At 40.4% G+C, this 22,890-nt stretch overlaps 1 protein-coding gene across 3 annotated transcripts in view; it reads left to right on the top strand.

Annotated features, from left to right (window-relative positions):
• tha1 (threonine aldolase 1) overlaps window positions 1-22,890 on the top strand; it is a 69,503-nt gene that overhangs the window by 15,371 nt on the left and 31,242 nt on the right. The window contains exons 1-2 of one of the 3 annotated variants that reach the window (XM_048610678.1): window positions 15,893-15,995; window positions 22,569-22,652. In XM_048610678.1, coding sequence (XP_048466635.1) covers window positions 15,896-15,995; window positions 22,569-22,652 — 184 coding nt within the window. In that variant the 5' untranslated portion in view covers window positions 15,893-15,895. Of the gene's footprint in view, window positions 1-15,892; window positions 15,996-20,954; window positions 21,282-22,568; window positions 22,653-22,890 lie in introns of those variants that run through there. The other 2 variants (XM_048610679.1, XM_048610677.1) reach the window with 2 other exon arrangements.

Raw genomic sequence — 22,890 nt, 5'->3', positions numbered from 1 at the left:
GGTCTAGGCCCGAAACGTCAGCCTTCCTGCTCCTATGATGCTGCTTGGCCTGCTGTGTTCACAGAATAGAGTCTTCTGCTTTTTATTCCAAGTGTGATGACAGGTGTGAAAGCGATTGGGGCTCACTTACCACTGTGGGCAGGAAAGTTCACTGGATCATGTGCTTATCAAGCACTAAAGCAGTCAGCCGGTGGACATTCCACCAGGATCATTTCCCAAGACAGTGGTGTCCTGGCCAAGCAAAGGCCAACAGCCACTAACCTACAACACCATGTCAGAGGCCGTGGCTGCTGGAGGCAGAGCAACCTGCAAATCCAGGAGCAGCAGGCATGGAAGCGACCTCTTTCGGGGAGGCATGTTGGGAAACGTGGGGAGATAGGAATTGGAGTGTCAGAGGGAAGGGTATGAGTTGGCCTACTCCTTGTTCCTTTATTCATGCCCCGATCATCCCTAGATTGGCGCAGATTGAGACCATCACCCAAAACGCAGCAGCATGCCATCCCCACTGTACCAGTTACGAAGGGTGCCTGCTGGTAATAGGAGTTAATTGTGACAGTTACCTGAAGAGGGCCTTAAGTGGTCATCAGTTGACCACTTGAGGGTCTTAATTGGTGGTGGGGCAGAAGCAGAACTTAATTCTCTTGGTGGTTTTAGGAAGGCAGTGGGGAATTCATCAGTGCCAAACTGATGACTGTCTTTCCCCTCTCAGCTTTTGGGATGGGAAGATTCAGCCTGCTTAGTTTGGATAGTGATAAACTGCTAATAATCAGGACATGAGAACTGGTCAGTTCCTTTTTCTTCCCTTGCCTGGGGCATTGATGCTGCCCAGTCCTATGTCCTAGCTAAGTTCAGAACACACTGGGACTTGCACCTCTGCGCAGATATTTTATAATCAATCTGTTCAGAGATGTTATTACACATCTTTGGAGTAGGTGGGACTTGAACCTGGCCCTTCTGGCTGAGAGATACGACCACTGCACTTCAAAAGCCCTTCCACTTGTGTTTGACTTACTCATTAGATCAACGAGCTGAAAAATTGTGAAATCCCGAGGGTTGTATCTTTCAGGGTTTGGAGGTCTGATGTGCAGAAGGACAGGATAGATGGCAAGGTGTGAAGGGAACTGTAAAGAGAAGGAAAATAGTCACCAACATTTGCAGGAACCTCTGAAGGATTTCTTTCCTTACAAAGTGAGAACATTAGACCTCAGGCTTCAGAGTCAGTGGGGATCATGATGGAGAGCTTTTCTGACATCCTGCCCAATATGTAAATTAAGTGGGAAATCTTATATCACAAAGCTTTACAACACCAGGTAGGATGAATGTTAAACTAAACAGCAAATTTAAACAATAGGATTCAGATTTGTGGGTTTACAGGATTAGATGGTAACCAGGATTTAAATAATAAAGAAATCAGTACCGTTTAGTATGTGTGCGTAGGTCAATGGTAGGAAGGGGAGGGTTAGGTGAGAGTACATTGAAAGGAGAGAACGAAAGGAGTAAGGAAAAACAAAGAGAAAAAGCTGAACGGAGGAGTGGGATCTCCTTTTATAAACCAAGTTATTGCCATTGCTGGAAGTTCTGTGACAGCAAATTAGGCATGAGTCCAACTCACTGTGGAACACCCTGGCTCTTTTTGGGGTCTTGCCACAGCAACACTTTGGAGCATCTATAAAGATTCACTGGTGCAGATGTAGTGAGCCTATCTCCAGAGAAAAACCACCATCTAAGGTCTTTCTTTCTGATGAAGTTAAATGGGGGTCCGTTCGGTTATCGGATCTCCCTGTGCCTCGGATATAGTCTTGTATAAATAAGAAATGCCTCTGGTTTGCTTGTTGGATAGAGTGGAAACTCCAATGTTTGTTTTGTTTCTCCATACGCTACTGTACAGAACCAAACGGCTTCAGTAACTATGTATGTATATAAAGGTATTTTTATGGATAAAGTATATTTTTGAAATTTAAAAAAAAACTCCAGATGTTAACTGATGCAATGCATCAGATTATATGGTAACAGACAGAATGTATCGTGAAGACTTGTAATAGCCTATGACCATGTTTTGCATTTTATTAGACAACTAGCCAAGTATTCACAAGAAGTAAACCATCTCTTTAGATACAAATAATACCTGATAGCTCTCAATGATGTATATCTTGTCATGTCAAAAAGCAGAATTTTAAGATAATTTAATCTTTACAGTGCTGTAAATGAGTTTTTTCTTTATCGTGCTTTATAGAGGTGTGAAAATTTGATATTGCATCATCGGAATTGGCAGGAGGTAGATTAACAAGTTTGCAGTTCACCCCCAATAGTAACACACACCAACCTGATTGCTATAATGATCGCAGTAGAAAAATGTTTATACTTTTTCATGTGTCGTACCTGTTCAATGTGTTTAGTGATACAATAATTACCATTAACTGTTTGTAAAAGCACAGCTGTGTAAAAGTATGTATATATATAAGCATTTCTCAATCACCTGGCAATGACCATGCTGCAGTTCAGAAATCAAATTAATCACCTGTTGCAGCCATATTTTCAGTGTCCATATTTTTAAAAAGGAGTTGGATATAGCATTTGGGCCTAAAGGGGTCAAAGGATACAGGGAGAAGCAGGGATATGCTATTGAGTTGGATGATCATCCATGATCATAATCAATGGCAGAGCAGATTCGAAGGGCTGAGTCTCAATTTGTCTCAATTTATACCATTGATGCAATTAGTTGCCACTGAACTAATGTGTCATCTTTGCACCTTAAGTGCAAAATTTTGGTAAATTAAGGAAAACTGGTATTTTAATTTGAGATGGCGAAAATCCTGGGTATGAAGGGTGAAGACAAAGTATAATTAACTATAATTACTATAATTAAGTAATATTAAGGCGTTTTCTATCCAGAAATAGAAACATCCCCAATTCATTGCTTTAATAACCAAGTGAAGAGACTGTGAAAGCCTTTTCTTCAGGAATGCATTCCTGGGTAATTTATTTTACCTTGAGCATGAGGAGGAACGTGTTATTTTGCAGTGATATGTGGAAACATTTTAACAAAAGTCTTCTGTGTCGCCAATAATGGTGACAATCTGAGTAAAGCTGAATCTGCTCCCCCACCCGCCCCGCTTCCCCCAACATGGAAATTCATTACCTCAAAGATAGAAAAATATTTTCCATTGTTCTATCTATTCAGCTTTCACAGCTTGTAGGTAGCATGATTTGGTTTTCCTGTTCTATTTTGGTAGCTCTAAAGAGTTCGTTATGAAATTTTTTTTTATACTTCTTCATGTAGATATGCTGTTAATATCTCCACCCCCTCAGCTTTGGTTACTTGAAGTCCAAACTACTAATGTTATTGGTTTTTCGTAAAATCGTGTGCATTTCAGTTTTTTTTCCATGTGTTGTTCACGTTGTGTAAACCATCTGTTCGCAGTTTTAAGAGGTTTACCTTTCTTAGCCACTTAGGCACGCACTGTAAAACTCAGGCTGTATTCAGAGGTTAGTTGGATATTCGTGGTATTTTGCATACATGTTGAGTAGTGGAACATAACAGCATACATCTAGTGTTGTTGAGAAACCGTTTCAGCTTTGCACCATTTTTTTTCAACAACACTAAGCTTGGATGGTTAACCTCCACCACTTACATCAGAACATAAATTCTCAGTACTCAGATTGAGACTGCCACCCTCAGCACTCTGATTCAGCCTGTATTTGTACAATAATTTTTCACTTCTGGGACAATGCAAGGCAGTGCCGTTGCTGTGTTAATGCACCCTTACAGATTAAATGTTCATTGACCACTGAGGGAGATCACATTTTTGCCAAGTTGCCGACCCCCCACCTCCCAAAATTCCAACAAGATTAAGAATTGAGAAAAGTGTAACAGACTCAGAAGCTAAATTGGAGTGGGATTTTATGGCCTGTGTATTTCTGTACCCTATAGTTTGAATTTACGAGTCTGGGAAAATAATATTTCTCCCATCCTTTTAAAAATGACTTTAGAAGGACCTTTTTTAAAAGTAGTGACTTTCTATAACAAAATGATAAAAATATCAAAGCAAAATATTGCAGATAGTAGAAATGCAAACGGAAAACATTGGAAATATTCAGCAGGACTGGCAGCATTTATTAACAGAAACAAAGAAAGAACTTTTAGTTCCGTGATTTTTCTGATTAAATCCACCACCATCCCAGAGGTCTCATTAGAGAGATAACCGGTGGTGAGTTTAACCTGAAGGTTACCACACCTCAGACAAGGTCAAGAAGGTGGGACCTTCATGGTGTCCTCAGCTGGTGTAGGAATGGAACCTGCCCTGTTGTTATCACTGTGAATTGCAAACTAGATGTCCAACCACCTGAGCCAACTGGTACTTCTGATAAATCTGATAAATGTGCATTACCAACATTTCTTTTTATTTTATTTAGATTAGATTTAGTTTTTTGTAACTTTCCCAGAGCACTGGATGTATACAGAATGTGTAATTTTTTTTTACAATGCTGCCATTATGGTAAAGAGTCTCAGAAAGCTCAGCAAAGGAGTCGATATGATTTTGGACAGTTCCAGGACTTCTCATAGAGCTATCTACTCTTAATTTTATATTACTATTCTTTGTCTAGTACTGAAAAGTTTTTTTTTTTTATTTTTTTTTTGTTTAACACGTTTAATTAACCCCTGCTACCATAAGATATTTGTAAAGACAATTTAGAAAGTACTTTTTAAACTTAAAAGGTTGGATAAAATTGCGAAGTGATATTCGTGTTACAGTCTACAAAAGAGAGAAGTTGGAGTTTCAAAGAAACCTAATATTCAAGCGATTTGTGCCTGTAGTATCCCAGCCACATCCTTTGCAGTTTTATCAGGAATCTCTTTATATTGTGACAATTGTAAAAGTGACTGCAGTTTATACGTAACAAATGGGCAACGCCTTCTCCTGGAATTTGAGAGATTGTGAGGAAAATCAGTTTAGATCAGGGCTCCCCGAAGTGGAATCACAAGCTGAAATGTTGAGCTTGCAATCTCCAAGCTAGCAGCGGCCAGTATGGATCTGTGCAGTCCTTGACCCCCACGCTTTTTCAGTTTCTTTATCCCCTGTTCCCTGTTCTCGTACATCACCCCCAACCCCTTGCACTTTCAACTATCAGTACTTGCTATTTAATTGTCATATATCCCATCCATTCATCAAATTTCCTTGTTTATCCCACTTAACATTCCAATAAGTTGTCTCAGTGACAAGAGCTATGGCTCTGTATTTAAAGTATTGTCCACTAGGGAACAACTTTCACTGGTAATTGTCTTCTTGAGTCTGACAAAGATCTTGCACTCTGTCAGCAGAACAGAAGAGACTTGATTACAAAATAGTTCTGTTTCTGGAACACTCTTTTTGGCACAGTTCAAATTGACTAAGTCAAATTTAGTTTATTAAAATTGATTAAATGTGCAGAGTTCAATATTACAAAAAATGCATGTGCAATATATAAAAGGAAACTTTTTATTTTAACTGTAAAGGGTCTAATTCTTGGAAATGTCAGTTAAATTTATGCATTTTGTTTTTTTTTTGAACAGTGGCAGACCTAAATGCAGTCTAAATAATTCAATAAAATACCATATAGCAGAACCTCAAAAAGTGACTTATTAAGGAACTGAGATGACCAATACTGCAGTAACCAAATTATAATTTTAATATCAGACCAATTAGACATAAGGAGGATATTAGCCATTAATATTCAGAAACTTCTTTACCTAAAGACTAGTCAAAATTTGGAACTTGCTACCATGTAGTGATAAATACCACAGATGCATTTAAAAGCAAGCTCGATAAGTACATGAGAGAGAGAAAGGAATGGCAGATTATTCTGATTTTATGGGAAGAGGGTTATGAAAATCATAAACACCAGTATAGACCAATTGAGCCTACTAGGCTATTTCCTTGTAAATATTTTCTAAACAACCTGTTCAGATGTTTTGGCTTATCTCTGGAGCAGGTGGGACTTGCTATAGGTCTTCTGGCTTAGAAGTAGGGGCACTATCACAAGAACTCCCTTATTTCCTTGATGTAAATTCTAGTCTAGATGTAGGGAACACACAATGAAACCAGCTTCTATTGGGCTCACACATCTGATTGCGAGAGGGTGGAAAGTCAATGGTGTCCGCATTTCGTCACCATTTCTACTTGCAGAGGTCAAGTAGACATATGCTTGGGCTTGATGTGATGTCCTAAAGTGGTGAATAACCTGTGTTGGCTCTCATTTAGGCTGGTGTGTGAAGAATAGCCGCTTAACATGTATCCAAACATCACTGCCCATAGATCTGTAGTCTTCGGAGACCCTTGCCTTCAGAGGGAGTAAAGGAAAGTAAAAGGACGGGAAAGTGGGAGAAATTGAATTGTCTCCTGTTTGAGGAGACAGACTTCTTTGTAGGGCAGAGCTCAAGTTGTATCTCTGCATGGAAAAAGAAGTAGGAAGTTCTTTAAGGACGAGTTGAGGAGGCTGTTTAAAGGCATGCAGCCTCCTTTGCTTTATTTATAAAGGCATATATCAGAAAAGAGAGGATTTATGCTAAAATAACTTCATGAACTTCTTACACTGGCTAAGTCCCTACTGGAGTATTGTGGCCTATTCTGACCATCAAGGGCTTGGAGAGGGAGCAGAGGAGATTCTTTAGAAGCTACCAAAGATGAAAGACTTCAGCTACATGGTGAAACTGGATTGGTTCTTAGATCAGAAAATGTATTGGAGAAATTTGGTAACAGAGTTTAAAAACATGAAAAGATTTGCTTGACTAAACAAGGATAAACTTTTGACCGAAAGACTAGTAACCAAAGGATACAGATTTAGGATAATTGACAGAAGGGATCATGAGGAGAACATCATTTACACTGTCTGAAATGTTGTGTTATCCGTTTTGATAACGTTCCAAAGAGAATTAGATAAGTCCTTGGAAGTGGAAAAAATTAAAGATTTATAGCAAAGAGCAACAGATGGGTTTCATAAAATCCCTACAGAGTGGAAACAGGCCATTTGGCCCAACAAGTCCACACTAACCCTCTGAAGAGCATCCCACCCAGACCCAATCCTCTTCCCTGTAACCCTATATTTCCTGTGGTTAATTCACCTAACCTGCACATCCCTGGACACTATGGGGCAATTTAGCATGGCCAGTCTACCCAACCTGCACATCTTTGAACTGTGGGACGAAACCGGAGCACCTGGGAAAAAACCCAAACTGACACAGCCCAAGGTTGGAATCGAACCTGGGTCCCTGGCGCTGTGAGGCAGCAGCACTAGCCACTGAGCGACTGTGCTGCCCCACTGCCCCTTCTGTTTCTGGGATATGCATTTGTAAAGAATGTACAGAAAGAGATGCAAATTGAAGTTCATCATGAGCATTGGAACTCTTTCAAAGATCGAGCACAGACCTAAAGCTTTCTCCTCTATTGTATCATTCTATTCTGAAATATTGCTACTTCCCCTGACTTACTCCCGTCTCCAACTCCAGCCTGTGTGTTATATCTAAACTAGGTGGTTAATGCTCCTTATCTGCACACGCACAGTTTCAGAGGTTAACACATCTGAATCGTCAATAAAAAAATGTTTTTATATGCAAATATTAGGCTTACCACTGCTAGTAAAAAAATAATTCTGGTGGTAACAATTGTCCACAAGCACTAAACACATATTGACCACCAAATAGAAAATCTTGGTTATGGATGTCTACAGTCTTTTCAGGGTCTCGCCTTTCACTCTGTTCTTCAGTATTGGTGTCCTTAATTTCTGACTCATTTAAGGCAGCTTTTAAATTTTCTGGAGTATAGTGCATTTTATCAATCAGAACGATACTGAAGAAGACTTTCACTTACCACTCAAACATCAGTTTATATCTTGTGGCCGGCAAGTTATTAATAACCAATGGTGTTTATATTGTTTCAAGAGGAGGCTTGGGGACCACTTTGCAGAACACCTACACTCGGTTCGCACTAAACAACTGCACCTCCCAGTCGCAAACCATTTCAACTCCCCCTCCCATTCCTCAGACGACATGTCCATCCTGGGCCTCCTGCAGTGCCACAACAATGCCACCCGAAGGTTGCAGGAACAGCAACTCCTATTCCGCTTGGAAACCCTGCAGCCCAATGGTATCAATGTGGACTTCATAAGCTTCAAAATCTCCCCTCCCACTACCGCATCCCAAAACCAGCCCAGCTCGTCCCCGTCTCCCTAACCTGTCCTTCCTCCCACCTATCCCCTCCTCCTATCTCAAGCCCCACCCCCATCTCCTACCTACTAACCTCATCCCGCCCCCTTGACCTGTCTGTCCTCCCTGGACTGACCTATCTCCTCCCTAACTCCCCACCTACACTCACCTTTACTGGCTCCATCCCCGCCTCTTTGACCTGTCTGTCTCCTCTCCACCTATCTTCTCCTGTATCCATCTTCTATCCGCCTCCCCCTCTCTCCCTATTTATTTCAGAACCCCCTTCCCCTCCCCCATTTCTGAAGAAGGATCTAGACCCGAAACGTCAGCCTTCCTGCTCCTATGATGCTGCTTGGCCTGCTGTGTTCATCCAGCCCTGCACCTTGTTATCTCTGGTGTTTATATTGTGCCTTCCATATAATAAAAAAAAACAGGATTCTCCGCTGTATCTTAAACAAATCTCATGTAGAATCAGTAGATTGGTTCGAGAGATGTGTTTTAAGAAAGTCCTTTAAAGGACAAGAGAAGATGGGTTGACGAAGAAAATTTGTAAGTGAGACTTGGGCAGCTCAATACATGGCTGACAAATGTGAGGTGAAGGAAGACCAGAGACAGATGGAGGGCTTAAGCTTAGGGGCAAGGCACTGCAGAGGGAGAGGAAGGTGAGATCAAGTAAGCATTTAGACATGAGGATGAGAATTTTAAAATGTGGCATTGAGCAAATGTAACCAATGTAGGTCAACAGGGACTGGGATACTGCCATAGAGACTTGATGCTGGATAGGATATGCTCAGCAGATTTTTGGACTAGCTTTGTTCTCCTGATGGTGCTTGATGGAAGCCCAGCTAGGAGAGTACTGGATTAATGAGGTTTGTTGGGAATTGAGGCAGGGATAACACTCTTGCAATCAATGGGCTGAGGAGTGAATATAGGCACTAAAACAGAGATTGAGGTCGAAGATCTTAGTGGTGAAGAATGTATGTGATCAACTTAGGATCAAGGAATAGCTGGAACTTGAGAAAGTTGCCATGGAGGGGAATGGAGTCAGTGGCAAGAACATACAGTTTGAAGCAATAGCTGAAACCCAATGTTCCATTGCACATGGATTTTCAAAGAGCTTTCCTGACGGGGGGTCTTTAATGAGCCCCAGTTTCTAGGGAAACATTGGGAAGACTGAAGCTTTGACTTTCTCCATACTTTCCACCCTACCCAAACCTGCTCTGAGCAACTGTGTCAACCAATTTGACTCTGAGTTAAGTTTCCAATCATGTATCCTGTCTTTCTTAAAATACACATTACTTTCATCTCCATAACTTTGCTGACTTCAACATATACCTCAGGCCACTGATACGGTCATCCATATTGTACTGTAGTCGTATCTGGCTTTGATCGTTTCAGTACCCTCCATGGCAGTATCCCACCCTCCACCTTATCCTAAATGCTGCTGAGGTTCTATCCTGCATTAAATACTATTCACAAGATCTCTAACAAAATTGGAGTTTAAAACTCTCATCACTAAATTTTGAATCCCTTGTGTAGCATTGCCTCTCTCAATCTTTGTAACCTTCTTTAGCCATATGATCCCTTTCCAAACTCTCCATTTCCCTTTCACCGTCACATATCTCACACCATACCATTTACTTCACTCTTAATGATTGTGCTTTTTCCCTCTGTGACACTAGAATTCCCTTCTTAGGCCTGTACACCCCTCTATCTTCCTCTCTTCCCTAGAGACCTGTGTACGTGCCAGTTTTGGAGTAAAGCAAAGCAAAAAACTAATCCTTTGTACTACAGATGGTGGAGGTATGCTGGATGGCAGAGGGGCAGCATAGAAATAATTGTAAGGTAAAATCCGTCATGTGGAAACAAACCTGTCATTGATCAGTTAGGAAACAGTGATAAGAGCTCAGAACTGATTTGTGAATCAGCCATCCCACCAAAAAACACTAGTAATATAAGCTGGAAATACTCAGCAGGGCTGGCAGCGTCTGTGCCACCAGATCACCACAGTTCTCTGTAATCAGCAGGGGGGGGTTCTGTGGTGGTGCAGTAGAGAGCAGCAAGTATGGGCTTCAAAATACAACAACAGGAGGAAAATATAATGTACGCTGTTCTCTTAATGTGGATAATTGTAAAAGTGCATGTCTTCTGTCTTCATTCCACTTCATCTCCGAGTCTGGACAGAAGATATGATATATCAAATATACTTTTGGAGAAAATAGCCTATTACATTTTTAGAAAGCCTTTCGAAAGGTGGTGCTGCAATTTTGCTTTGCCACATATCTAATACTTTGAAATGATTAACATGTTCTTGTAGGCTAGCCCTCATACTCTGTGACAACACTACATTTTCTTATCTAATATATTCTAGGTAACTCCATTCAAGTATAGATCTATTCAAGATTGAACTAGATAACACCTTGAATATACCAATCTGACCCAGTGCACATAATTTTTGAAGCAATACCTCGAATGTGTGCAGCTGTTGGAGGAGTTGCTGCTTTTTCTTCTACCCACAAATTTCAAAAGAAGTCCCTCCCATGCCACCTTTAACTCACTCACTACCCTGAATAAATGCAATGGTTCTGAGAGAGCAAAAATGAAAGTAAGGTTTGCTGTTGCCCCTCAATCCTTGCCTCTCTCATGTTGGTAATAAAGCTTAATTTCTGTGGGAGCCAGCAACCCTCCAATAACTCTTTGAAGTATCCCTGTTCATGATTAAGTCTTGACTGTAAATGTTTGTTGGTTCTTCTGGGGATCCAGGTTTGGATCCCACCACAGAAGATGGAAGAACTGAATTCAACAAAAATCTAGAATTAAGAGTCTGATGATGACTGTGAATCCATTGTCAATTGTTGGGAAAACCCAACAATCTGGTTCAGTAATGTCCTATAGGGAAGGAAACTGTCATTCTTACCTGGTCTGGACTATATGTGACCCCAGACCCATAGCGTTGTGGTTGACTCTTAACTGCCCCCTGGGCAATTAGGGATGTCAATAAATGGTGGCCTAGACAGTGATGCCCACTGCAGATATGATCCCACCCTAACCCACACATTTCCATCTGTAGCCATCAACTTCAGCAGTCTGTTGTTTGATGGCTAGCTTATTACTGACCAGAACTAGAATCTGTCACCTTTCTGGTCCAAGCAGCTCAGCACCATATTAACATGCATTTTATTCATTGAACAGTCGAAATCCAGGTCATGCAATTGTTTAACAGTATTTTGACATCTTTGAAATAATGCAGTCAGAAAGTTCAGCACTGAGGGTAGCTGTCTCTTTAAAAGTATTGCATAATTTTTGGATAAAATAATAGACAGTCCAAGAGCTGGAAAGCAACACCCAAGGCTCAATTCTGCATCACTCCCTTACTGTAAAAACATGACAGATTTATATACATTTCCCCCTAGGGATGAATTTGATCAGTTTATTGGAAAGGGTGAGCTGTAGGAAGGAGATGAGTGTTACCTTTTAACTCTTCACTCTCAACTGTTATGAATCATGATGGAGCTGTGGAGAAGTTCACAGCTGGTTCACTCTCTGAACTGAAAGCCAGCTTCAGGGACCTGTAACGAATGAGAACATGTACAGAGAAAGTGGAAATTTTTCTATCCTCCATGCTGTAATAAGCCTTTAAGATATCACCACTCATTTAATTACTGATAAGTATATATTGTGGTCTGATATACCTTCCTAACTTGTGGCTCAGTCCCATTCTCAAAGGCAGAAATAACAGAACAGCAGTCTTAACAAGGCCTTGCCTTACCTATAGCATTATTGTATGGTTGGAAATTAGGCAAATAGTTGAGGCAGTAAATTACAGGTATATGCTATTCTGAAAAATCCTGTGCTCCACAAGTTGTCCTCAAAGGGAACTCTATGATATTGTTCCATGCTCCTGGATTAGGAAGTGGAAATTGGGCTAGATCCCCAGTCCCAAACTATATCCAGAAACGACAGTTAGAATTGCCTGAAAAAAAGGTGATTTTTCTGTTTATCTGTTGACATTCTCTATCTCTATAATCTCCTATAGTCCCATTCTTCTCTGAGATGTTGCAGCTGCTATAATTCTGGCCTGTTGAGCATTCCTGATTTTAATCAGTCCACTAGTGGTATCCATACCTTCCGTTTGCCAGGATCCCAAACGTTGGAACACGAATACACTCACAATGTCACTCAGCCACTCTCTTTTTTAAGACATTCCTTAAAACCTATCTCTTTGACCAAGCTTTTGCCCATCTGATGTAATATCTCCTGTCAAGTTATTGATGCCATTCTTTGCTTTGTAATGTTCCTGTGCAGTACCTTTGTACATTTTATTACATAAAAAGCATTATATAAATTGTTGTTGTTATTTAAGACACGTGCACTAAATAGCTACATGGGTAACATACCAGAAGAAAATCTTTCTTTGTAGAACCATGCAAAGTAAGCAGTAAGGACCTTCAGGAGAGACAGAGAGAATGAAGAGGTGGGCTGACTGAATTGTAGCAGATTTCAGAAGAGAGTGTAGGCAGCTAATTCTGTTGCATCAATGTTCTGGTTAGAACCTGAGCATTCAAAAGTATAGGCATAACACAAAGGACTTCAGAGCAATAAAATAAAACACTCATTGAGAACTCCACAGATGCTACCAATGCTGAGTTTCTCCAGCAATTTCTGTTTTTGTTTCAGCTCTTCAGCACCTGCAATTCTTTGTTTTAAATTGGCTGGCCGTGGATCTTATTACCATTTTTGTAACTTGGCTGCTATGTTTCCTACTTTACTACACTTCGGAAATATTTAATTGACTGCGAAGCATGTTGAGATACGCTGAGAATGTGAGAAGTGCCATATACATCCGTTGTTTATTTGTTCTTACTCATGAAACCTTGTACAATTAAACCCTTCTATTTTAACAACATGCTGGACGCTGAGTGTTGGTGGCCTCTCCTCAGTGGTGAGTGATTTACTGCATTCAGCTGGGGGCTGCTGGTGACATAGAGCACATTTTCAAAATTTGGAACAGAGAGGCTGGATGCATCTGCAGGTTTGCTTGTTTGCAGAAATCCTTCTTGATATCAGAATACCAACTAGTGGTTTGTGACAAAACATCTGACACTTTTACCTCTGAATGTGCTGCGGGACCCTGTTTCATACCAGTAACTATCCTCCTACTTTCACACTACCACACTCCTATTATATAGTAAACATGTCTGTAGATCCTGCTGTGTGATAAGAAACTCACAGTCATCACACATTTACTTCACTAATGATAACAGCAGCCTTAATCTAACAGCACACTCGTGGGTGCTTATTTTTTTGAGGGTCTGTGATGTTTTTGGGAAACTAAACCCTGGTTTGTTTGTTCTTTGAACTGCAACCAGTGGCTGGATATAAGAACATAAGACATAGGAGCAAAATTAGGCCATTCAGTCCATCGGATCTGTCTGCCATTCCATCGTGGCTGATATGTTTCTCAACCCCATTCTCCTGCCTTCTCCCCATAACCCTTGATCCCCTTACTATGAAGAACCTATCTGTCTCTGTCTTAAATGCCTCAATGACTTGGCCCTCTATGGTAATGAGTTCCGCAGATTCGCCATCCTCTGGCTGAAGAAATTCCTCCTCGTCTCAATTCTAAAGGGTCATCCCTTCACTCTGAAGCTGTGCCCTTAAGTCCAAGTCTCTCCTACTAGTGGAAGTATCTTCTCCATGTCCACTCATTCCAGGTCTCTCAATATTCTGTAAGATTTCCCTCTAGAGAAATGACTTGCCCCATCTATTTATAAAAGACCAGAGTGTCCTTTTGTACTTTACAGATGAATAACTCACTGCTTTAAGCAGTTGGCTAGTTTCTGGTTATCAGACAGGACGACTGTAATAATTAGTAACTTGGTAATGAGGAGTGGATCATTCATTAATTCCTGTGAGGCCTGTTCCACTGTTCAGTTAGATATGGGTTGATCTGAACCTCGGCTCCTTTTTTTTCCACCTTTGCTCCATAGCTCACGTCTAGCAATAATCCATTCACCCAAATCCTGAGAGATCCAATTGTTCCAACATACCCTTTTGGAGGATTGTGTTCAAAATTTTCACTACCCTGTCTGCGAAAGAGTGCTTCCTGAGTTCACTTCTGAATGGTGTAGCTCTCGTTTTATGAATCTGTTCCCTGGCTTGAGATTGTAGTGGAAAGAAGTTGGGAGTTATATGTCTTAAAGTGGTGTGTAGCTTGCAATGGAAAAACATCTTGTTGGGTCTAAAGTTTTTGGCCCAAGTGTCAATGTCACACAACAACTTGAACACATTCTACTTAATAAGTATAATGTTTTTAAACTACTAAGCTATAGTACATATCTGGTTGCTTAGAATCCTGCAAACCATGATCTGTCTCAGGTGTCGACCCATCATAGGCCTCCTGGTGTGTCATTGAGGCATGCAACCAAATTGCTTTACCTGCCTGCAGCCCTGAATCCCTGAACTGCTCTGTGTTGTTCTTTATACTTTTGTCTTGCTATCACTGTGTGACATGTAAAGTAATCATATCTGGTTTTAGCTTTTTTAATTTTTTTTTATATTACATCGCTCTCCTGATCAAAACCATCATCAGATATTCTCTCTGGCCTTCAAGGTTATGCTTGAAGAAACACAGTCAACCTTAGTTCACATTGAAACATCCCATCATTTCCAGTCAGGCCACCTTTATTCTGCTGTTGTCTTGAATTTTGCAGATGTGGGATCTTGCGTCAAGCTGATTAGCGACAAGTTTTTTGGCAACCTCTAACTATTTACTATCTTATTCTTAATGAAGTAGCAATGTGTTGTATATCTAGCTGGTGAAACTGACCTTGATGGAATGGATCATTTTGGCTAAGAGTCCAATTTTGAAGGTTTGCGTTTGAATTTAGCAGATTGTTTGCATTCTGTGTATTCGCAGCCTGTGCACATTAGATACTGTTTCTCACTTCTCACAACTACACCTCTCTCTTAATGTTGTGATTACTATAAGTGAGAGGCATTCATAAAATTTAAATGTCATCCAATCAGGAATGAACTGAGCATAATTTTTCAGGGAAAAGGAGTTGATTTTCATGATCTCTAACTTTAAACAAAGTTGCTGACTCTCTTTAAACACAATTATTTTCTAATACGCATATCTACAAATGAATAGCCAACCTACAGAATCATCCAAAGATAATTCTTCAAAAGTGAATATTTTTTTTATTTTGAACTTTTCAGTATTATATTTAACAATTGGTTTTGTTTGATATGGCAGTCGAAACGATCTGTTTTTATTCATTTTCTTAAGTCTGCTGTTTCTTCCCAGACCTCGGTTTTTGCCAAATTTGAATAGATTGGCACAAGGCTAATTTACTAAGTACAAAGTTGGTGAATATTCAGAATTGACAAGTACCAGTCCTTTTGATTGATATTCATTTCTCCACTTGGAGACCACTTTTCCTGCTCCTTGGATGCTGTCTGACCTGCTGTGCTTTTCCAGCTCCACATTCTTTTTGACTTCATTTCTCCAGTCCTGATGAGTTTGATCTACTATTCTTTATGGTTGATCTGATGTGAACAAAGCACCACAGTAAATGCTGAGTAGGTAATTAGAAAGGAAATGGGTAGAAAGATTACTAAGTAGACTGAGTAACCTCACCTGGTTTCAATTGTGCTTAAAAGACAACTTAGAAAAACCTCACCTTTTTTAGTGACTAAAAACCACATGAACACATGTTACTGGACAGTCAGACATTACCAGTCCTTGTGGAATCTATGTGGTGTTATTTTGTCGATGACTTATACCTGACAGTCTTGACTTTTAAACAAAGTGGTAAGAGTAAACCTCCTGAATTCCATGTTAATTTGATGTGCGGCAGTGATATTTTGACTGCATGTCCCAGATAGCAAGCCTATAACTTCCTGGTTCTCATAAGATTAGTGCAAATATTATGTGAGCATGGTTTAAGGGCTTATTTAATTGTTGATTGGTATATGCAGATGAAGATTTTGATGAGTCTGAAGTAGATCCTTCCTTTCTCTTTAAAATGCAACACACCTTTAAATAATCCAATAGCCGGGATAAATGATTTAATTTTTTTTCAGCCTGGATCTTGATTTTTCTGCTAAAAAGACATTGGTTAAAATATAGATATGTGGATTTTTTTTCCTGTAATGTTGTCAATTTAATAATGAAAATGAAAACTTTAAACAAAATATTTACAAATAAGTACAAGAACAAATACAGCTGGATATCTGAATGAGGTCTTGCAGCACTGTGGTAGTGGCCCTATCTCTGGGCAGGGTGTTTGGATTCAAAACCCCCCTGGACTGAAAGTGTCATAACATCTGAACAGGTTGATTTTAAAAAAGATTTTCTTTAAGGTGGATGACCAGATTAATCCATTAATGTCTGAGGAAGGTTTATTCAGACACTGACCAGATCAAACTTCAACCCTTTACTAGCTGTGTATTTCTATTTCAGACTTCAGACATTGGCTGTTGTTCTGCTAAACATTCCAGACAGGTGAGGGCGCATGCCCTGCAAAAATTAAAAATTCTTTAAAACCTCTGTGTTCCTTTAATTCAGGCCTATTGCACATCCCTTATTTTAATTGCTTAGCCTTTGGCAGCTACGGTTTCACCTGTCTAAGCCCTAAATTCTAGAATTATCTTCCTAAATCTGTGTCACTCTGCTTTGCTCTCTTCCTTTTTAAAATGCTCCTTTAACACCTACCTTTCTGGTCACTTGCTCTGATATCTCCCTATTGGCTTAGTGTTTCTGTTTTAAATAATGCACTTGTGTAGTACCTTGGCACAGATTGTATAAGAGCAAGAAGGGTCCAGACCCGAAACGTCAGCTTTCCTGCTCCTCTGCTGCCTGGCCTGCTGTGTTCATCCAGCTCCACACCTTGTTATCTTATATTAGTGCAAGCCATGCAATTACATCAAATCAGTGGCTATGTCCCTGTCTCTGATCCAGGACGCCCGAGTTCAAGTCCCACCGGATCCAGAGATGTGTTATAGAATTTCTGGACAGGGTTGTTTAGAAAGTATCTCTAAAAGTTGTTGTTGTTGCATTGGTAATTTAAAAAGACCTACATCTGGCTATGACCTGTCTTAAAGCAAATAATGTTCCAGTGCAAGATTCAGGGGAGTTGTCACTTTTAAAAGCTCATTACATATTGGTGCTACTTGCCAGTGCTATTTGTCTTTGTTAATAGTTGCCTCTAAGCTTATGCTGCATAGTGAATATGTTGAAGTGCGTGGGGGACCTCGGCAGAGGAGGAGCCACATTCTGACTGTTTTGCAATCTGCTGGCTCATATGTCCTGAACATTCTTATGAAATTTCTGTATGGAAATTCTTACCGCTTTCATAACTGTCACTTTTTTTTTCTCTTTTTTTTTCCATGGGTTGTAGACATCCCCAGAAGGCCAGCAGTTAGTTACTCTGGAACCAAGTGGTGTGCTAGATTATTTCAGTGGACAGCTAATAGCTGACCGCATTGCTGTGGGTCTGGAGTAGTGTGTACACCTTACTGGGTAACGATGCAAGGGACTTTAGTAAACCAGATGTTTTTCACAACAGTCGATGACAAATAGTCTCAGTACTGGTGAGCATGACAACTAACGGTTAATTGAATTTAAATTCCACCAACTGCAATGGTGGAATTTGAACCCATTCCCCTCCCAAAGGAATTAGTCTGGCTTGTGGATCACTAGGCCAGTGACATCACTCCTAAGCCACCATCTCCCCACCAATCTGTGATTTTAAAGTATGAAGGTCACAGCTTCTGCCAACTCAGTGGGCTCTGGATTATTATCAGCATCTACGACTTTAATAACAATAAGGAGTTAAAGAAGACTTAAAATAGGAGCTCTCAACGTTGATCCTATTTAGCCGAAGATGTTGTATTCTGTGCTATACAAATGGTTAAGGACCTTTTTTAATATGCTCAACTTACTGTGGCCCGTTGAATCACAGAATCCCTAGAGTGCTGAAAGAGGCCATTCGGCCCATCGAGTCTGCACCAACCATCCAAACAGCATTCCACCAAGACCCAGCCCCCTATCCGATTCCCATAACCCTGCATTTCCCATGGAACATCCACCTTAACCTGCACACCCGTAGACACTATGGGTAATTTAGCATGGCCAATCCACCTAGCTTGCATGTCTTTGGACTGTGGGAGGAAACCGGATCACCCGGAGGAAACCTGTGCAGACACGGGAGGAACGTGCAAACTCCACGCAGACAGTCACCCGAGGCTGGAATCGAACCAGGGTCTCTGGCACTGTCAGGCAGCAGTGCTGATAAACAGCGAGTCACCTCCAAATCCACATCTTGGCTGCAGTTGTCCTGGAGTGACACACACGCACGTGTACATAAAATGCAAAATAAAATTTGCAATCGGAGCAGAAAATAATGAAAGTACTAAGCAGGTCTGATCGCATCTGAGGGGAGACGTGCAGGCAGATGTAATGCTTTAGGTCAGTGTCTCTTCTTCATTAGCCCATTTACAATGGGGTTGGTTAGCTCACTTGGCTGGAAGGCCAGTTTGCAGGGCAGAGTGATGCCAACGGTGTGGGTTTAATTCCTGCACTAGCCGATGTTACCATGAAGGACACTCTAAACCTCTCCCCTCACCTGAGGTGTGGTGGCCCTCCGGTTAAACCACTGGAAGTTGCCTCTCTCAAATGAGAGCAGCCCTCTGGTCCAGCCAGACTATGGCCACTTTATATAATGGCAACATGCCTTCAGATAAAGTGACAGCCCTGGTCGAGTTTCAAAAATGTTACCTAACTTTTACTCTAAAAGTAACTTATTTTTAATCTGCAGTATTGCGGTTTCTGTTTAATTTACTCCTGTTAACAATGCCCTAAGATGTGTGCCTCTTCACACTGAAGAGAAATCCCATTTTATCGTTGCTGCAAATATAAACTGCTCAATTGTCTTGTGCAATATGCCAAGATTTACCACAACACATTGTTTAAACAGCCTGTAATATTTTGAAACAATAGACAACATCTGCTCAGCAGTACTTCGCATTAAGCACATACGAGAATGCCATGTAGTGTTAATCACCCTATCCTTCTGGTAGTGACTCATTAAGGAGCTGAAGACGTGCACAATCTACCAGGAAGGATAAAATTTAATATGTGGGAAAGAGATGTAAACTTTCCTTCCCAGCAAGTATTACACCCTTATGCAAACTTGCTGGAAATGCAATGAGTAAAGCAGCAAAGTTTGTCACTTGTGAAATGGATGCTGCGGAGAGGCTTCTCCATTGTCCTGATTTATTCACAATCAGCATTTGCCCACCGAGGACAGTATCCAGTGTGCCGTGCTGTAAACTAAGGCTCTGCTTGGAAAAAAAACCACAGTTTCACAGTCCGGTGGCTTTTTTGAGTTACAGGGCAACTCTTCAAAACCCAATCGCATGTATGTTGTTTGACACTCTTATGCACTCAAGTCATTTTATCAGCCAATCATGTGACACTTGTCTATAAATTGGACAATACACAAGGAGCAAGAAAATGTAAGAATACATTTAAAGGGAGGAACTCGGTGTCCTGTTTATTTATGTTCAAGAAAATTAGTGGTGGTAAACACACTTCAGATAAACATGCCTCTAGGACCAAATGATTCTCATCACTGAGTATTAAAAGAAATGGTGAGGAAATTACCAATGTGAGTCATGATTTTTCCAAAGCGCTGTAGCATCAGGAGTCATGCCTTTTAAGGAGAAAATTGCATATGTCCTTCTCTTAATTAAGAAGGAAGGATGGGAGAAAGGTAACTGCAAAACCATCCATTTAATCATCGCTGTGAGAATATTACGAGACCTTGCATCATAAGCTTGTGATTGAAATAGGATGCAGGTGATAGATGGTGAGGGAGTGTTCTCTGATTGGAACGATCTAACAAATGGAATTCCCTGGGAATTCATGGTCTGCTATCTTCCTTTAATCAGATAGGCGAAATGGGTTCAAGGCATAATGGCCTTGAGCTACAAGGGTAGTGTGCCTACCTCTGGATCATAAGGTCCAGGCTCAGGTCCCATCTGTCCAGGAAGTTCATCATAATAGATGCATAGAGACATAGAGCTATACAACATGGAAACAGACCCTTCAGTCCAACTCGTCCATACTGACCAGATATCCTAAACTGATCTAGTCCCATTTGCCAGCATTTGGCCCATATCCCTCTAAACCTTTCATATTCATGTACTGATCCAGATGCTTTTTAAATGTTGTAATTGTGCCAACCTCCACCACTTCCTCTGGCAGCTGATTCCACAGCTGTGAAAATAATTAAAGATTTCCTTATCCAAGTTTCCAGGTGTGAAATCAAGAACCATTCCTTCACACAAAGATCGGTGAGCCTGTCTAAAAAGGCTGTTTTGAATACTGAGTCAATTACATTTTCAGGACTGAATCAATATATTTTTATTGGGTGTGGATCAAGTTAGACCAAATAGTTAAGGTACACATCAGTCACAGTCTAATGGAATGGTAGAACATTCTCAGAGGTAAATGGCCTCCTGCTGTTTCCTATCTAGACTTGCAGAAGACATTAGGGAAGATTCCCCAGAGGCTTTTGGATGTTGGAGGTGAACTGGAATTTTCAAGACTAAGATCCTGTTATAACATTCAAAACAGAACTGGATAATCACCAGAAGGAGAAAAAAAATTGCAAGGCTATGTGAAAGGTACCAAGGAATGAGATTAATTGAATAGGTAAAGCAGTTGCAATGCACTTGAGAATGTAAGGATTGAGTAACAGAAGTGGTAATATTGATTAACAATTGTAGGTGTTGTGTAAACACACAGTGCCTGCCCTGATACCAAGGGAGTGGCTCACGTATTCCTTTTGTTCCAAGAATAAAGGACACGATTCATTAACTTGTAAAACAGTAAATCTAACATCGGAAGAGTGGGAAATTAAGTATTGTAATTTGGCAGGAACTTTTTTTGTGGTTTGAAAGCAAACAAAGCCATGGAGAGATCATAACCTGAGTCAAACCCAACTCTATTGTGAAACCGGAAAATACTGGAAAAGCTTCAACAGGTTCTTCTACATATTTGGAATCAACCAGTGAGTGAGTGAATGTTCGGGTACGTGTCCTTTGACGATGTTACTTACTGTTTTTTCTATTTCTTTCAATGTTTCATGGACCCCCTACCTCTCTCACATGTACCACGGAATGTATGCCCTGTATGTCAGTAACAGTGACTCTCATTGGATCCCCCTGTGCAATCACTTGAAGAAATCCAACTCTTGAAATGATTCTTATGCAGCCTGTGTCTCCTTGTATACTTCCTCAGGCAAATAGTTCCTCTTGCACATCTGACCCTATTTCCTGTCTTCAAACACCCTATAATACCAACACCACACTATTCATGTGGATCAGTAAAATTTAATCAAGAACTGTTAGCATGATAATGGCCATGCAGTTTCTTAATCACCTTAATGTTGTGCTCTGCTTTGCTCTAAAGGAAGATTAATGTTTTCTCAGGTTCCGTCCTTGAGGGTTTTTGAGCATTCACTTCTCAACCAGCCTCAATTTCAACAGCACCTTTCTCTAGTTGGCTGAACTTGTCCTCACATTAACTTCTCTTAAGACACGGTTTATGTTCCCAACGTAAAAAAAGATGTCATTCCTGTTTTAAAAGAATCCTGGTTTTTCCATCATTTCAATGATTTTGTCACTACCTCTTGCCTTGTTTGGACCATCTCTGTAAATACCAGGATCTCACTTGTTATTCTTTGAGTGAGAAATCAAGATACAGACAAATTTCATTTCGTGAATAAAAACCAAAAGAACTGTAGTTGCTGCAAATCCATAAATAAAACAGAAATTGCTGGAAAAGCTCAGCAGGTCTGGCAGCATCTGCCAGACCTGCTGAGCTTTTCCGGCAATTCCTGTTTTTTATTGCATTTCTTGAATGTTGCTTTTCAAAGCTCTTTTCACATTCCCCGTATATCCAAAGCAAATATTGCTTTCATCTGATGCCCATCCAACAAACTGGAACTCTATCAGGATTGAAGTGGATTGTTAGTTTTCTTTGCAGCAGATCTACTGGAAAAATCATGGCATATTAACAGCACATATCATCATTATTGGTGTAAATTCAGAAATTAAGCGATATGTCATGAGTTATTTATCTCTAGAACTTGCTAATCAATTTACACCATTTGATACATGAAACTAACATGCCTCCCCATTATTTTTAAGAAATCTAAGAATTTCATCAAAGAAGTACATAAGGCTTTAAAAATAAGTAAGAAATGGAAGATGCACTGAATAAAAATAATTAGAGAAATGATTAAATAAATCAGTGGCTTTATGGCAATCCTCTATTAACATCCAAACTGGATACTCTTGCTTTTTCCCCTCACAGAGCTTCAGAGGCAAGCTGCTGAGCTGTTTGGGATGGAGGATGCCTTGTTTGTACCCAGTGGAACAATGGGAAATCTCATTTCAGGTCAGTGTAAAGCAACCAGTCACCACACCACAGCTTCAAAACCTGCTTTTAATCATAATGAATCGGAACCACCAAAGATCTAGATCAGCTAACGCTGGCGTCAGCTGTGACTCAGTGGTAGCCGTCTCACATGTGAACTTAGAAATTGTGCAATCGGGTCCTACTCTAGAGACTTGAGCACAGTATCTAGGCCAACAATTGCAGGGCAGTACTGAAGGAGTACTGCACTGTTGGAGGG

Source organism: Rhincodon typus, chromosome 23 (assembly GCF_021869965.1).
Source record: "Rhincodon typus isolate 14 chromosome 23, sRhiTyp1.1, whole genome shotgun sequence".
NCBI classification, from domain to species: Eukaryota; Metazoa; Chordata; class Chondrichthyes; order Orectolobiformes; family Rhincodontidae; genus Rhincodon; species Rhincodon typus.
Note: the sequence above shows the minus strand (reverse complement) of the source record. Positions and strands in the feature narration are given on the sequence as shown.